Source organism: Calonectris borealis, chromosome 5 (genome assembly GCF_964195595.1).
Source record: "Calonectris borealis chromosome 5, bCalBor7.hap1.2, whole genome shotgun sequence".
NCBI lineage: Eukaryota > Metazoa > Chordata > Aves > Procellariiformes > Procellariidae > Calonectris > Calonectris borealis.
Window position 1 is genome coordinate 5,744,024 of NC_134316.1, and position 18,352 is coordinate 5,762,375.

At 38.4% G+C, this 18,352-nt stretch overlaps 1 protein-coding gene across 3 annotated transcripts in view; it reads right to left on the bottom strand.

Moving 5' to 3' along the window:
- Window positions 1–4,626: 4,626 nt before the first annotated feature.
- The window catches only part of EXOC5 (exocyst complex component 5), a 29,438-nt gene continuing 15,712 nt past the window's right edge, over window positions 4,627–18,352 (bottom strand). For all 3 annotated transcript variants that reach the window (XM_075150807.1, XM_075150804.1, XM_075150805.1), the window contains 9 exons: window positions 17,573–17,655; window positions 16,883–17,092; window positions 15,540–15,687; window positions 13,207–13,315; window positions 12,370–12,490; window positions 11,494–11,580; window positions 8,679–8,787; window positions 7,466–7,681; window positions 4,627–7,005 (listed from right to left, as the gene is read on the bottom strand). In XM_075150807.1, coding sequence (XP_075006908.1) covers window positions 6,817–7,005; window positions 7,466–7,681; window positions 8,679–8,787; window positions 11,494–11,580; window positions 12,370–12,490; window positions 13,207–13,315; window positions 15,540–15,687; window positions 16,883–17,092; window positions 17,573–17,655 — 1,272 coding nt within the window. In that variant the 3' untranslated portion in view covers window positions 4,627–6,816. The remainder of the gene's footprint in view (window positions 7,006–7,465; window positions 7,682–8,678; window positions 8,788–11,493; window positions 11,581–12,369; window positions 12,491–13,206; window positions 13,316–15,539; window positions 15,688–16,882; window positions 17,093–17,572; window positions 17,656–18,352) is intronic.

The following is an 18,352-nucleotide window of genomic DNA, read 5'->3' on the forward strand; positions in this document are numbered from 1 at the left end:
CGTTTAATATGGGATTTTCCAGTGACAACAAGGACCAGAGAGGGCAGGAGTGAAAGCAATTTGGATCAGAAATTCCACAGAAGAGCAAAAATCTTCCTAGGTTGAAGGGTATTGTTTGGTTTGTTTTTTTTTTTTTAAATGAGAAATTAAAACCACACACACTGGGAAACAAAGTTAAGTTAAATCTAGCCCAGCTTTGCACATTTTAACAATTCACTCTGCTGTCTGTAGAACACAGCAATATAAATATTGCTATCTCTGTTAAAATGAATTATTGACAATTTTAATACATGTTGCACAGTACATATTAATATAGAAAAATACATGTTATCAGCAGTGCAATGTTGACCATGTACTAATCCATTCCACCTGCTCAAATATTAGTGCAAATAATTATATATTTGTAATGCATCATTGCTGTCTAGTTTGAATCTCTGCCTCCAGAATAAATGTCTCTTCTCTGAAGTTGTTTGCTATTATGAGTAAAATGTTATATATTCATACTCAAATTGACTTTAGGTGGATAAGTAAAATGAGCGACCTTCAAAAATCCACTTGTCTAAGACTTAGCAAGTCATTTTAATGAATTGTTTACAGTAAAATGAATATTATAAATATGTTTCAAACACAAACTCATATTAGCTGGTTTCTTTACAACACTCAAATACCACGCATCAAAACAGTGCAGAGTTCAAAATGACCATCTTCAACTGGCAGCATCAACTGAGGTGAACCTTAACCATGTCTTTCAGCAGGAGTTACTTACCCTGACACCGTGCATTTTATCTACCTATGAATCGATTCTGGAGAGAAGATCTCACCTTTCTTTTCAAGCAATGAGGTGGCCTTGATGAAGCTGGACATTGGTAGAACAGCAGCTCCTGTCCCCCACGGACTGATGATCAGAATGGGAAAAGTAGACGTACAACCAAGACACCACAAGGGCTCATTTGTGCCAGGCTATGCCCTTGGCTAGAAGTGAAGTTGGGACAGGGCTGAGAAGGACAAGAGCAGCCCTGAGAACAGATGAGGTGGGCTTAAGGTGAATAAATTGCAAGGGAAGACTGTGGTGCAAACAGCCAGTTGACGAAGGTGTGGGGAGCAGAAACAGCCCCAACAACTTACAGAGCCCCATTGTGCAAACAAAAGGGGAGGAATGAAAAGGACCGACATCTCTTAGTCCGTTCTCTCCTCTATCCTTGCTAAATCCAGGTTTGAGAACAACAAAACACAGCATGAGGCTGTTTTCAGCAGCCACTGCTGCCATGATGCCTGTCTCCCAAAACAGCATTTGTTCTTTCACGCTGTGGCCCCAGCAGCCTTATGGACAATTTCAGTTTTCAGTGAAAGAAGACCGAGAAGCTTTAACACTTCAAGAAGAAAAATTTGGAAGGATCAACTTTCAAATAATATTGTATATTAGAAGATCAACTGAACAAGCCGGCACTTACAGCCAAGTGTCTTATGAGACAGTCACACAGGCTATACTCCAAAATTACATTACTACGGTGGAACAATCCTGAACCTCCAAGGATGACAAACTGTAGCTCAGAGCTACTGGACCCTTTTGGGCAGCCTATGCAGGACAAGCAAAGATCTCTTCTGTAGCACAAAGGTGACACAAAAGCCTCACGCTACTCTATGCTGAGGCTACACAACCAGAGGAGGGCAAGGGCAGGCAGAGAACGTGCGTGCTGACCCCTCACAGCAGGGGCGAGCTGCTCGGCTGGGACCAGGACAGGCTTTAGCATGGCAAGGGTGGGAACTGCCACAGCCTGCGGCTCGGCCAGCGTTGCAGCCTCTGCTCCAAGGTCTCCTCACTTCAGAGGGGAAGTAGCAGTGCAGATGAGCAGGATTTGGGACCGCTATAAAGTAGTCTCAAATTTATTTTCATCCCAAATCAGGATGAAAAACTTAAATTACAAATAAAATTTCAAACTATCTTGACCCTCAAGTATCAAAACAATTCATTTTGGTTTATTAAGCTGTTCTCAAAGATACTCTTCAGAGGTGGCTCACCTTTACATTTCATGTTACTTTCCTGGCACATTACCTAAAGGATGCTGAAGCTGAGATACCTGACACTTTTCCCCCAAAAAATGGCTGGTCCCTTACATGAAGTTTCTATATAATGCACTGTACAGCCAGGTCAGGAGAGAGCATGTAGTAACAGAGACCTGCAGAGATGAGAGAATATGGGGAAGGTAGCTGAATAAAGGGGAAGGGAGCTAAACTCCTTCTCCTACCAGGCTACCATGTGGATGAAGAACCGCTAGATAATATGTAAAGGTCTCCTAGAAGCCACACTGCAAAGTTAAAAGTTTCTCTTTCTCCAGTAGTGTGGTAGCAGAGGGGAAAGGATAGTGCGATCCTGAGATCTGGAAAGGAAAACAGGGCATAGGGACGTAAAGCTAACAGAATAAAAGTAGAAACCAAGGCTTCCACATGCACTAAAGGGCTGTATTGACACAGAGTAAGCAGTGCCCCATACAAGAGAAAAGACGACAGGCAAACACAGCTGCTTCCCCACTCTAAGATAAGCAGAAGACATGGTATAGAAATCTCCTACCACCAAAAGAAATTAGGATGGAGGAAAAAAAAAGACGAGCAAAGCAGTGAACATGACTGGGCAGGAGATCTGGTTCCCTCCCCTCCTTAAAACAGGTGTAGAAACACTGGGAAAGAAAAAACAAACAGAATACTCCAATGTAGATAGCGAAACACAAATCTATCTCCACTTACAACTAGCACAGAGGTGGTGGTGGTGGATAATGCCTTGAAGCCATTATCCAGCAGAAAATGAGGACAGGAAAGGGGCTCCTACCTTTCAGTTGTCCTCTAGAAGAGTAGCTTTTGGTGCTGGCTTATCCTCCCTACTGCTCCTGGGACAAGAAGTGCAAAGGAGGAGTGCTGCTACCTGCATCTAAAATTAGGCAAGCAATTATTTAGATACCTGCTTCTTTCGTACAGGAAAAACCACCAGCCTGGTTTCCCTATCCATGACTGGTTAACTCAAGTGCTGATCCAAATTAAGAGTTATTGCCGTGAAAACTTAATCCAAAGAGCACCCCTCTCTGTTTTGGAATATGCCATGACATCGAAAACTGAGTACGCTAGATTTACTGACATGCACATATTGGCTGAGAAACCTGGAAGTACGAGCTTCTGAAGAACAAGCCAACATGTACTGGACCTGTGAAGGAACCAGACAGGCCTCTCCCCCTTAAGGGCACTTTGTAAGATGCAGCATTTTTGCCACATTTGCAACATTTCCTACAGAAATGGAGCAATCAATTCAGACAACACTCAATCACAACACCCCAGCAACCAGCTAGATGGCAGAGGACTGCTCCTTAGGCAACGGAAATTGTGAGTTATCTACGGCAGTTAAACACTGAAGCATCCAGTGATTTAAAGCTAAGAGGAAAAAAAGAAAACAAAACCCAAGTTCTCTTACCGATAGCGAGATAGACTGATCTGCCACCTCTCAACACCGCGCCATTCTCAAGTCAAGTGTCACTTACCATTCTCCAGATCGCTGTAGCCTTCAAAGAAAAAAAACAAAAGCTCAGCTCTGGCCAATTCTCCTTCCCTCCATCAGGCTGCATGTTGCTGATGCCTTTCTACCCCTCACAGAGGAAATAAGCAGAGCTCACGTTCACAGCATCGCTGCCTACCCTTCACGGCAGATTTACACTCGGGTGTGGATGGCCTCTTCCTGTTGAATCCAACAGTTTCAAGATGAACGAACAGCTCCACGCCAAAGTATTTTAGCCAGTCCCCCTCATCTAGAGGCTCACTTCATTTCAGGGTGGGACATAGCTGTGAAGAGATTTTAATTAGAATCCTGCTTATTCTCCCAGGCTGAAGTGTACGTCAGGTTTCTCTTACTCACATTTTAACCTCCTCCTTCCATGTGCTGTGATACTTCATTTAAAACTGCTTGTTCTCCATATCCTTTTAGTTCATGTCTTCTTCACTTCTTACCCTCTTATTTCTAAATATCTAGACCTTATTTTTCCAAGCACTTCCATTTCCCCGATTTTTATATTTTTGTGTTGAGAAATATTCTTACAGAACACCAACTCCTTCCTGCCCTCTGTGCATACACAAACAGAATACAATACCAAATCGTGTTAATAAATTATAGGACTTGTAAAAACACAGCTGATTTTCCAGCCTACAACAGTTTACTGCAAAGCCACTTTCACCAATTGTAGACAACATAATTACACACACACATACACACCTCCTCTCGGGCATTCATTTGGCTGCCAGCCTGTTAAATGCCTATGTTCTAGGAGCGAACATTAGAAAGGCAATACTTTTAACTCATTACAGGAACATTAAAAGGCATATTTGTACTTTGGATAGTACTTTATTGTATTCAGAAGCCACTGGAAATGTTTTCCCAAATTACATGCTATAAGAGCTCTAAACTTAAAAATGTGTGAAAATTATAGTTCCCCGCCCTATCCCAATCCAATCTGTATTGTAAAGTAAACTTACTGACAACGTAGTCTTCTCTAGAAATAGAAACTCTTTCAGTGTGTGCATGGGGAGGTTTTTTAAAGGAAGGGGAAAGGGAAAGCTCACACCAGTGATAAATTTGGTCAGTAAAATTACTTTTATTCTTCTTTTTTTTTTTTTTAAATAGAAGGGCTTATACAATTGAGTATAAAGATATTTGAAGAACATGGAAATGAAATGAAAAAAGTGTCTGGAGGAAATTCTTTTTATTGAGGAAGAGTTTACATATCTAAGTTTAAGTATTCACCTACTTTTTGCTGCCTCCTGTTAACAGGCAAAATGAAAATATTGCACTGGGCATATGCATGGAAAACACAGCTAATGAAGCAAGAAATATGGTAAATACATTTCATACAACCTTAAAATAATTCAAATAATCATACAACAAATTCTGAAGCACTTCTGTGATCTGCAATCTTAAGATGATGTTCACTGTTCTGAAGTGTTTACAAATTGACACTTTTTTGTAGAAAGATTTTGTATTGGTTAATAAAACCACAGCCTTAAAATTGTTGGCTTTCAGTTACAGAGGTAACAGAGAGGTATCATCTGAATTCACATCAGAGCTTTTGAAAAAAAAATGGCAGCAGTACAAGCATGTGCCTCCTCCAGTGTCCAGAACTCTTTGTGGCTTTGCCATGGCCAAGGAATAGAGCTACACAGCTCGACGAAGCAGCCAGTCTCCCCGAATACTTTGAGACAGTCTGGCATCCGTTCTCTTGTTTACTGATATAACACTCCGCTAAATATAAAATGAAGCAGAAGAACCTCAACTAACCAAGAGAAGTTCCACACAAGTCTGTCAATAGTGGCTACACCTGGGAATTCATTAACAAAAGAGGAAAATAATTTTATTTGACCAACCCATAAAGTAGATTTATAGAAACACTGTTCTGAAGATGGGAGAGAAAGAAGTTTCCATAACATACGCTGAGCCCACAACAGAAATAAAGTGTTGCAGATGATTTGTTCAGGGATGATATAAGTCAGATTGAAGACACAAACCACAGCAGTTCCAACCTGTTTTCCGCAAGAGCTCACTCCGAACAAAGGTCTATTTACAACAATTTTCAACTGCTTGTGGAAAAGCTACCCCAGATGTTTCAACACCACTGTTGCTTCAATTCACTATATGCACACTATGGGTCCATCTCAGAAACACCTTGAATAAACGCTGGAGCACAACGGACACAAAAGTAGCCTGTCTCCAATATTAAAATCATGATCAGTGGAAGAGAAGCTTTCGCACACTTCAGCATTTTATATTGCTCAGGCACTGAGAATCAAGTATCTTCAGCACAGGAATTTTCAACTCTAGGTTTTTGCTAGAGCTGCTGTCCATTCCTCCCAGATATGAAAAACTGGGCTACATTTTATCCTTTCACTTCGTTATAATTTGAATTTATTTACATACAAAACAAGAGACAGGAGAAAGCTCTGTTATATTAACCCAACAATGGGAACCTTCACCTTGTAATAAGAATGCCTTAGGCAAGGCAGCTGCGTTTACTTTAGGAGCATATATAAATTCAGTGTGCCGGTATCAAACAGAAACAATGTCAGATCATATCATGCCAATACATTCCGGTGGGCCCTTGACTATTAGGTACAAAAAAAAAAAAAAAAGGCCAAAGAACCAAAAAAACCCCCAAAACTTTTCACCACTTTAGTCGTGTTGAGAATGCTACACAATTAATGAATTACATCTTTCTGGGATAGTGTTGCTTTTACTCCTACATCTCAAAGAAATTCCAAGCTAATTAATTAGAGCAAGAAATTACATTGAGCAGGATAACATTTTAAATGAAAGAAATTACTTAGAAACACCAATCAAAGATAATTTGATTATGATTAGCTGTGCTGAAGTCTAAGTCATTAAAATTGATGAAGAATGTTTTTACACTGGTCTATTCTATGTAATCCATTACCTACGCTATGGTCTGTAGTTCAAGTCTAACAAATGGTATCTGATAATTCAATATTGAAGACTAAAATACTTTCAATGCACCACTTGCTTTCCTACACTGACATGTTTCCAATAAAAAAAAAAATCAGTAGCAAGTAGATTTGCAAAATTCTTCACCGGGAGAACTTTAGCTTACATGAAATCTCATTCAGATTTTTACCTGCTCGCCTTCTACATAGTCATGTTTAAATATGGCTGCTGCTTTATTCTGAACAGTCATTATTCCACAAAAGTTACAACCATGGTTTGGTAAGAAATCATTTCCTGTGCGTTCTAACAACTGAGGCTTGCCCAAAGGTACAATATTTCTTGCCATGCTCTCAGCTGAAGTGACGAGCAAGACGAGCAGACCTATAATCAACACGCAGCTGAACAAAGGAGTGAAGGATGTTCTTGTCCAGATTAGCAAGTTGTTCTCCTGAGCAAACTTGCTTTAAATTATCCGGGGCTACAACCAGAAGATTGCAAAGTGCATGCAAGGTATCAAAGAGTTGTAACACCAGCGCAATCTGTGGTCAAGAGAAAAACAGAGAAAGACAGATATTAAGAGTTAGAGTTGCTTGAACTCTTGTGATACAATGTCCACCTAGATTTTCAAAAAACTTCCTCCCTACAGAGGATTTACATCCATCATTGTCTCCTCATGTGTGCATAAATATATATAGACACACACACACCTACAGGGAGATATGCACGCATGCAAAGTTATACATAGAACACATAATAATGCAAACTCCATTCTTCTTCAATATACACACATAGCCCGCAAGCAGTAAAATGGTATCAGGAAGCTGCTCTTTAGGACATGATAAAAAACTGCTGGTATAGTAACAGAATATGTAACATCAGTATACAACATGGTGATGTTCAAACAGAAACAAACTCTTTATGAAGAAAAAACTTCTGATTAAAAATAGTCCTGCTACTAATTTCGGCATGGCTGTACATCACCAATCTGTACATTCTTACCTTGAAGTCTTTGGCACACTTCCTGTATTCAGCCACGTCACAAATAGCTAACATGCCTCCCATGCAACTGTAGGAATATTGCTGTAGGTGTTCATAGATAAGTCGATGAAAACGAACTCCAAGCTCCATCAAAACCGTGTCCACATTCTTACCATCCATAGAATTTCTAACCTTTTCCACCTGTTTTCTAACATAGCCACAGACTTTAACACAAGCCTAAATAAAAAAAAAGAACAAAAGAAAAGAATTGGGTAATTCACTTTCAAGAAATCTGTTCTTCTCACATCATAAGCTGAACATCAGTCACTAAGTCTTTAAAGTTCCCACAACACATCATTGCAATTAGTAATTTTCCAACTAATAACTTTCCAAGAGTTTTGTATTTGCCACAAAAAGATGCAAAAATGCGAATAGAAAGATGGATGCAAGACAATATTCAATTCAGTTATAGTTCATATCAGTTCAGAATTTGGGCTTTTAATTCAAACAATGATCAAAGGGTGGGGGGGAGGGGGAAGTGATTAAAAACCAAATTAACAGCTATGCAGGCATCTTCACCCTTCCCACATAGTACCAGACTCTACGTCCTACTGCTCCACTTCTCCCATTCCCACCTGGCTGCAGGTATTCAGGCAACGCTCAGGCTTCTTCCCCTTGACTGCAGTTTGTTCTCTACTCCTCTCTGCATTGTTCCCTAACAAGAGTCCAACGTAACCCCGCACTACAGCTTCTCAGCAGCCCCTGGGCTGGGATTCAGAGAGATTCTGTGGTATTCACAACGTTGTGCAGCGAGGAATGTTCATGCCATACCCGTGATGCTTTGTCATGCTCCTGCCATTCTAAGAGGAAAAAGCACCCAGCAACTAGAGAGTACCTGATAATTGATTTTCTGAAACTGATAGCTTAAAGCTAATTATCAGCTAGAAACCTTGTTCCCAACCTGGGCCTCTTGGGAAGGGAAAGAATGTGACAGTTTGTCCAGCACCTACTGATTTGTGTCTGACACTAGATATGAAACTGCTAATGTTCCTTTTCAGCTTGAGAAAATAGTCCACAATGGAGTTTGGAGGTGCTTAGTGCAAAATGGAGTAAGTAAGTAAATTAATCAAATGCACATGTTGTCTAATGCATGTTCGGTAAGGAACATCCTGTACCTGATAACACTCATGAGCATTTGAAGCTATACTGATGAGCTGGGACTTAGTTTACTTACATTAGTATATTGAATCAAAACATTGTTTTCATCTTCTGGTTTAAAATCTGTCTTCTTTTGCTCTGCAGCCAAGATGTGCTTCATCTGTCCAATCATACAATTCAGTGTCCTTTAAAGTTACAAATACAGATTGGGTTTTGAAGGGAACATTTTAATTTCCTTGATTTTTATATTTACATGTACTAATATGATTCTATACAAAAGCAAGCAGCATCAAGCAATGAGGAGAAAAACCCACTACCTAACATTTGAGTAATCCACAGAAGATACACTAAAAGCAAACATTTATTATAAGAAGCAAGCAGTACTAGGATATGTCAAAGGAAATACTTCATTTAACAGACATGCACACACACATATGCACTCTTCTGAAGTTGCAATGCAGTTCTATAGAGAAGATACGCTTGATTTTATGTAAGCAGTTAGAAAAAGGAGAATCAGCCAAAAATAACCCAACAACTCTAAAAACTTTTTCCTCCAAGTTCAGTGTCTTGGAGCACAGCACACAGCATGCTGGCCAGCTGGTTTTAAAGGGGACACATTAATTGTAAGTTAATCCATTCAAATCCAGCTCTTCGGAGAAACTGGATAGCATTCTTCAATGCAGAGGGAATCAGAAAGCCAAAGGAAGCATTCCAAAGAGTTCAGTAGAATTAGATCACATTGTGTATTACTCGGAAGCCAGCATCAGAAAACACTTGGAAAATGAAGGAGGGGGGAAGGAAAAACTTCTTCCTTTGCCAGACCTTGGTATTTCTCTTGTTCTCAGAAATCTAACAGAGTTTTACAGTGTCATTTATTTCTCCCTCACAGGATTTATCTTTTCAGAACATTATCTAAGGTCAAGGCCCTTGGTTTACTTTAAGTCCAAACCAAAGGTCAAACAGCAAAGCAGCCGAAAGAGGCTGCATACCTCCCTCAGTGCCTACCTTTGCCAGGAACCTCCCTCCCTCTCTTTTCTCCCCCTCCCCTTTTCTTCACCCCCCTCACTCCTCCAACCTCCACGAAGAAAACACAGTCAAGGCCATTACAGGCCTTGAAGGATTCAAGCTGGGGTGAAGGGGAAGAGAATATATATATGCAAAGAGGGGAAAAAACTTCTTTTCTACGCATAGAGCTCAGCCTTGCATTTCAGGTGTCCTTCATTCAACAATCCACATACTAATAGAAATTTAAAGAAATTATATCTTGCATTCTCCTCAATTTCCATTTTCAATAAATACCCCCAGAAGGCTGTTTACACAGAATACAAACTGAAAGAAAACCAGTTGAACTAATTTTGTTTGGCTAATAAATCACTTTTACAGAGGTAAAGAATTGCTATGAACGCCATTCAAGAAGCTGCTATTGGACTTTCTCAGATTGAATAATGTTGAAACCATCAACATTTAGAAATTTGATTTTATTTTTTAAGGTAAATCATTCCTTTAAGCAAGACAATAAATTCTCAACAGCATCAGTGGCACCACAAAGCAGCATGTAAGCAGGCACACAAACAAATTTTACATGTAACATTCATCTCAAAACTAATCTCTCTTTTATATGTGCCAAAGCACGAACGTTTTTGAAGTCTCCATCCACAAACCTTTGAACATACCATTTTCCAACAGGGACTTGCTCTCCTAAGCCTTACTATCACTTTTAAGAGATTAATTATTTTACAGTTACAAACTATTCTAATGCTGATGACTGACATATATCTGTCTAGATCTGAGCTTATGGACTCAATGGTTCAAGTATTTCAAACTTTGTGTTTAAACCTCTGAGGTCACTTCCAGCAAGAGCAGCTAAAATCTCAATTGCCAGTACACATCCTCTATCTCCACCTTTCTTTTTGCACCTGCAGAAAACGCAGGTGCAAATAATGTATCAAATCTCTTCCTCATCTCTCTGCAGAAAGTACCCAGCAGGACGCAAATGCAATGCCTGTTTTTCCTATACCGTGCTGTTCTCATCCCTTTACAGTATGGTGTGATCCTTACAAGAACTTCAATAATAATTTCCAGAGTAGCCCTTGTTACCCACAGGATCGCTTATTTCCATTAATGCAGAGAGAAAACAGGCACAGAAAGCTTAGGTAACAGTTCTAGGTTGACAAATGCCACTTTGAAATATGGGAACGCTACATGCTTCCCGGACCAAAGCATAGCATCACACAACTGTTCCATTTCCTAATATTAAGCTAATAATAAGTTTGTTATTTTCCTCTGCTGCAAAACAGCTATGATTTTAATTTACAATTTTTATAGCTATCTCCCCATTTTTATTTGGAGAAATGGAAAAAAGAAAGATTAAATGAGTCACTCACAACCTCAAAGCCAGTCAATGTCAGAATCAAAAGTATTCCAGGTCTACAGACTTCTATGACTAGGTCTAATCCATAGCACTGCACAGATTCAAGCAAATCATCTAACCTATTTTTGTCAAACTTTGCTCCTAATGGAAATCCTGCAAGTCTTTAACCTATTTCAATCATGATTCCTCCCTCCTTTAAAGGAGAAAAAAGTAGTTTGAGACAGTAAAGTAAAACTGAATTATTGCACTCTCTCAACATAACCAAAATCCTTTAATGTCCTTACAGAAGTATTTATGGATCAGAAATCTGCCATGGAAAACATGACCCTCTAAACAAACAAAAATCTAAACTTCCTATGCACAATAATGCATACTTGTGGATTTTAAAAAAAAAAATTTCAAAAAAACCCAAACAATTTTGTGTTCAGAAATAACTCATCCTTAAAAGGAAAGCTAATATACATCACAAAGGAGTTTTACATGAATTAATGATTAACAGAAAGTTTAAATCTCTACTTGCCTATCAATGCCCATATCCAGCTTCACTTCCATTTGTTCTATGATATCCTTTTTCTTCTGAAGGCATTCAGATAATTTAGGAGAAGAACTGCAACAGTATAAAGGGCATGTGACAGTGTTAAAGTATCAAAAAAAATTTGTCTGATGAATGCGCTACTTACAACAGGATTTTGTGAACATTTCCCATCCCATCAGAAAGGACTAGTTTAGATGGAGTTAGCTGACTTCAGAACAACAAATCAACAGCCTGAACAGCCATCTGACCCTGAGCAGGACTTGCTGAGTGCGGATGGGCAGTACTGTAATACGCTTTAGGCAGTATTGTGCCCACTGAGCAGTGCCTCTCAGCTGCTGCCAGCCCCTGGCAGGCGAGCGAGCAAACCCAGCTTTTCACGCACACTAATTCACAGCACATCGGTGTGCTCTACCTCGAGTGTATCCAACCCGTGGCTCCCAACAACATGCAGCTTTCATGTAGCTCGCATGTGGCTCCCAAGGCATGGCCAGCTGCTCCCTCTCCAGAGCCTGTGAGGTACCCCAGGAATCTCAGCAGCCCTGATATTGCCAGCTCAACCCCAGGTGCAGCCACAAACCCCCTGTAGTGCTGGCCTGTAATGCAGCAGTGAGGTCTCCAAGGAGCAACTTACCTCTCCTTCCTATCAATACTCTTGGAGCTCCCTCTCTCCCATTAGTTCTCCAAGGTACCGATTTGTTTAACCTCCCTTTTTCCCCCCCTCTCATTACAGCATTTTGTCTTCCCACACATCTAGCTGAACCACTCCAACAATAAAATCCTCTTAACAGAAATGATGAAAAAAAATTGCTTTCTTCACAAAAATGACCATTCACAAAGGAAATACTAATCAAAATAAAGTACCTGATCAATGGCATCAGATGATCATTGAACTGCTTGTCAAATAAATGGAAAATAGTATTGGCCTGGTGGACAACATCCAAGAAATACAGATTTGCATTCTTTGAATCAGAAGAGGGAATGCCTAAAGCAAAGAAGGTTTCATTAGGATTGTAATGATACGCCGTTCATATAATTAGCATGATGATTTTTTAAATATGCAGAATTTTTCCATGAATGCTTAGATCACAGGCTTAGAGTTTCAAAAATTTACCATGGTGCCATATACAGAATACTTCCCATAGCTATATCAGGTAATAACCACAAGCATAGAAATATCTTGCTTTTAAAATTTCTAAAAGCAAAATGGAACAGTCAATTTAAATATTTCTTCAGAACACGAGTTTTATGCTTTCATGTAAGAAAGAGAGGTTCTCACTGTCAAGATTTAAACTTCTTTAATACAAGCAGTTTTCTTATTTACTGTCACTCTTTAAAATGCATAGGTACACCAACAAGCATGGAATTCTTACAAAACGTAAGACACTAAGCCTTAATATAAAAATATTCTCCTGCTATGGCAGAGAGAACAACTAAAATCAGTAGGGAGTGCTGATGTCCCAATTTATGTGACACAAATGTTTCTGAGGACAGTAGCATGTTTCCATCTGCGCATCAATTCCCCAAATGGAAGTTACACTTTAAAAGACATTAAATGCTGACTCTCAAATACACAAAATGAATTTCATTTAACCAATACATTCTGAACAAGGCCAATCAATAAGACACAGCAAGGACCTGCAAAAATCACCTGCACAAAAAGGCCAATGAGATGAAATACTCAGAAAATATTATACTCACCAGCAAGGCCTGTTTCTAATGCATAATCAATGTGTTCAGTACATAAGAACTCTACAAGCATAGAAAAAATTCTGAAAGCATTCTTCGGTAAGTCAGATGGATCAGAGAGCTTTAAAGAAAAAGAAAAAAAATTTATCCTAAAGGTCAGTTCTACATACATTTGAAAGTTTATCCGATATTGCGTAGGGGATAAGCTTAAAATGTAACAAGTATTCCAGAATAATTGGAATTTTATTCTAAATTAAAAGCATTCATACAGAGAAGTATTCAGGAACAGCCTTTAGTATCAATAAACCCTTCAGCATTAACAAGTAAACTAAAGCCAACATACCACAGGATGCTGCAGAAAGCAAAAGTATAAACAGTTTCTAATAATAAAATAGTAATAATAATAATAAAGGAAGATATTAATTAATAGTCCTTAAAACACAATTGTCCAGATGTAATCTCAGGAATTACCTAAACTGCATACCGCTGGATGCTGTACACAAAGAAAGATGACTCTATCCATGCCCTGCCTTTTTTCTTTTTTACTAAGCTTCTGCCACTGGCCATAGTCAAAGACAGGACACTGGGTTAGATGGGCCTCCAGTTTTGCCCAGTGCAGCTGTTCTTTTATCACCGCCACAGTACTGCAGAAGAATAATACAGACTGAACTTCAGCTACGTTTATCACAGTTCAGCTGGAGTCAACGGAGCATGAAAATTTTTATTAAGTGAAGTAATGCCCACATATACACACAGCATCTGTACCTTCATGAGCTGTAGGCAACATGGGATTTTGGACAGCAACCTGTCAGTAAATCCCTTTTCTAAAGAAAAACGCGACAGGGCTTTTGCACATAAGATATACGGCTTTGGTTTTTAAGGAATTATGTGAAGACATTATGAAGCTAGGAGTAAGAAAGATTACTATTGCAACTCAAGTTAATTTACATAACAACGCTGCCAAAGATTTCTGCTATATTCCCAAAAAACCCAAACCAAAAACCCCAACAACAAAACACCATTACAGGGATTTCCAAACACCGAAATGTTGCAATGTACGGTTACATTCAGAATTACCAACTTATTTTTTCTAAAGCAGTCACAGTTGGGACACAGCATACCTGCATGCATCTGTCATGTGATATAAATACTCAATTAGCTAGTCAGGGACATATTTAACTTCTCTTTTGCATAGTGAGTTGCCCTGACCACAAACAAAACCCTAGCAGCATGTATGACATCAGAGAAATTATACACCTTTAATTCCAAAAATCTCCTTATATGCTGAGATCCATTTATCATTGGTTTCCTGGTTTCCACCCCCAATACCTACAATCGTTTTCAGACCAAGTATGAAAAATTCTGATCCCAGAAGGAAGGGGGGGGGGGGGGGGGGAAGAAAAGGAAAAAAAAGTAGTTGTGCATAATTGGAAAAAGTTAGTTTATATCATGAATTTAACAACCGTTTCTAGCAACTACCATATTGAGAAAAATAATGATCTACCTGCTTGCCCTGCAGTCACTGACTTTCACTACTAGGAAGGTGGTCATCTCAGTGTGTACAGGTAACGGTGCTGTATCTGTATTTTGTTATATCATTGGCCCCTCTAAGTTTATAAAATATCAAAACTTCTAAATATCTAAAAGGTTAACTTTTTCTGCACTAAGCTGATTTAGAATGTTAGAGGCATTAAAATTTGTTAGAAATCAGTGTAGTTAGCTAATAAAAAATCCCTAGCATTTAAGTTTGCAATTAAATTTCAAGGGCTTTCATTTACACTAAAGTATCAGACAAACAGTAATTGACAAGCAGTAAAACCAGTGATTTAATCAGAAGGAAAACACTTTTTTTTGTTAGACTAAAGCATTTAAAGAACAGTAGAGGGTTACCAAGGTAAACCATGTTCAAGATTATTCCTCTCAGCATTTTATTGGTGATATTCTCTAATGCTAGAAGAAATGGCATTTGACACAGGAAAACAACTGTTGAACTATTCTCCATATTTTTAAAGCAGGAAAAAAATTTACACTAAAGGCTTCTAGGCTTCTCAAGTCTTGGGTCTAATTTAGAAAGAAAAGCAATGCAGGGAATAGGTTTAACCCTCCCCACTTCTTCCAAAAATAGACAGTATTAAAACCCAGAAAATAGAACTAGATCCACATTTAAAATCAAACCCTTAGCTTCCACCATCACCCTGATTCAGTGAAAAATACAAAAGAGAATTAATTTGTTTAATAATGTCCTTCCTTTCTTCCTATCACACTTCAACTGAAAATTGAACCTCAAGATTTAATTTCACGCACAAAATTATATCATTAATGGAGATCACAGGAAGCAAATTTACCCTGTGACATCTTTCAAAAGCTTGTTTAGTTTCTTGCAAAAGGTTAACCACCACTTCTTGTGACAGAAAAGTTTCTCCGTGTGTGTCAATACTTGGCCCCAACGGTAAGTTTGTACGTTGCCTTATTCTCTCTTTGAGGTCTTGAATACTAGAACAAAGATATACCAAAAGAAGATTTCACTGGATGGAAATTTTGATGCTCAAATTCAACAATGATGTAGGATATTTTAGTTGTTAACTTAAAAAACAGAACCCAAGACACAGTTTAGGATATGCAAGCATTAAGACAGTTTTGCAAGCTTAAAAAAAAATGCCAGTAAATGCAAAACTACCACCTCTGATCCCATGGTCAACTGTGTTCTATTCATGGCACGTTCACACCATGGGAGCAGCTATTCCCCATTGCGGAATAAGAGTAATTTCAATTGAATCCTATGGCACTTATGCTCTGTGGACAAAGTTTAGCCTCCATACATTCTGTCCCATTGTACTTTCAAAACACTAATGAGAACTCTCTCATCCACGCCCACAAGTCCTCTCATCCTCATCCACTATCTCAGCAGTCCTGATTTAGTCAAGCATGCTCCAACACATTACCATGCATAAAACAACCCATAAAGTCAGTCACTACAATCAATTTAATTTTCCCCAAGAAAATTAAATTTTCATCCTTGTTTCCTAATTCATTTAATTACTTTGCTGCTGCTGTTCTCTCCAAATCACTTTTCATTCCTGACACACTGAACCCAGTAGCTCTTTGAAAGGTGCAGTAGTCTTATCACCTCTGCTTCACACAAGTTCTAATTCTTCCTTTCCCACTTCTCACTACTCCTTTATTAGAGTTTCTCTACCCTGAGGATAATGAAGTCTTGTTTTACCTTTCTCTAAGTCCATTGCATCTTCTGGGCTCATTAAGAGCTTTCTCACTGACATTGCTATGGTCTTTTCCCCTTCCTAGGTCTTGGGAGGGGACCACAAGACCTGGGCAGGTGAAAAAAAATGTATGCTTTTAGATACACACATATACATGCTTTAGGTACCTTAATTTTGCTTCAGTCCTTTTGTGGATCTGGATCCTAAGTTGAAACATAGGTTTAACTGGTATTTTTCATTTCCCATGAGCGTATAAATACCATGCATCACCTTTCACGTGTACTGAGAGCAACACACTTTTTAGCAGAAGTTAACATAAAGTGATAGCAAATTATAAAAAGCTGTAGGTCATTTTAGAAGCCTGCTCTTTCGCAGTTCATCACTGTACATCTGACATGGCAAATACTACGCTTCTCCCCTTAACCCTCCCTTCCATTTTAAAACTACAAAACTTCACAGAAGAAACTTACCCTCCAGTGCCAATGGACCTCTTCTGGTGGTTTTTGGAATCATAATAGCGTTGCAGAATCATAGCACTCCTACTTTTCAAATAACCAATTTCCACCTCAATGTAATTCTCCAAGTAGGAAATGAAAATGGATTTGATAAGCTTAGACAAGAAAGTCTGCTTATCAGTACCCAAGTTAAATTCCATCAATTTGCTTGACAGATTAGTAGTTCTTTATGCAAAAGAAACAAAGAAGAGGAGAGGAGGAAAAGGTTGAATTTGTATGAATTACAGCATTACATGTTTGTAAAGTACATAGCACAACGGAATCCTGATTGCGATTAAGACTTCTAGCAGCTTTACATTTAAGTAAAGAATTTCGCATAATTCATGTTTAATTACATACAGTACAACTGCAATCAAATAAGTCGCCAGTGAGATGTGGAGGACTGGCTTTTGCACAGTTTTAAAATTACTCTCAAAGATCACTATGCTAAATACTTCCCATTAAAAATAATAATGGCAATTTTAAATTTTCTTTAGGAAAGCAATCGTTGTAAAGGTTAACAAAAGGCCACAAAGGTTGTAAAGGCCACAAAAATTTTCCTATTTTTATGAGAAGTTTACATTTTTGGCGTCCTACATCTTGATAATAATAAATCAATCTCTTACAAGAGAATATCTACAACAGTAATTTCATCATCATAAATACCTTGTATATAGATCATAGAGATTCTTAAGATACTGTTCTGCATCTGATTTCCTGTGTTCTTCTAGCTGGTCCTTTACATAACTCTGTAAAATTTGGGTACATCTGTTAGAAGAATAACCATCAGCCATAGGTCCTACTCACTCCTTGCTAGATTATACGTAGTTTACTGAAAAGTGTACATCTTACTTAAGGTAATTCATATATTCTTTGGGTTTTAAATCTCTAATTTACAGATCCTGCATTATCTACAGATAGAGTTAAGCACATCTTTTAGAAGAAAATCATTTAATAATACAAAGCAGTAGTGTGTGAAGCAAAGACAAAAGACAGATTGCTTTGAAAACATGCTTGACCAACAAACACAAAATCCCCTCTTTTCAAGCATCAAAAGCACTGGAGGCCCTAGGGTCTTTTCTGCACAGGAGATGCTTACATATTTGCTTATCATAATACATACACAAAGCAGATACAAGCTTAGAGCCTTCTTGTCATTGTATATTTGGATAAAAATATTATTTACCATAAAATGAGTCAAAACTGACACACAAATTTGGAGTTGAAAGACAAGCTCAATCTCTACACCATCATGAGAATAACAACTACAGGGAAATTGCTTTTTGCAACGAATAATCACGTTGTTGACTTTACACACTTAAGTGAGTGTATACACAGGATGGAAAACTTAGTATTTTCAACTATTCCAAATTTTCATATAAATATTGCATTAGCTGCAAGACAGTATTCACATAAGTGAATAACATAAGTTATTTTCGCTTATTC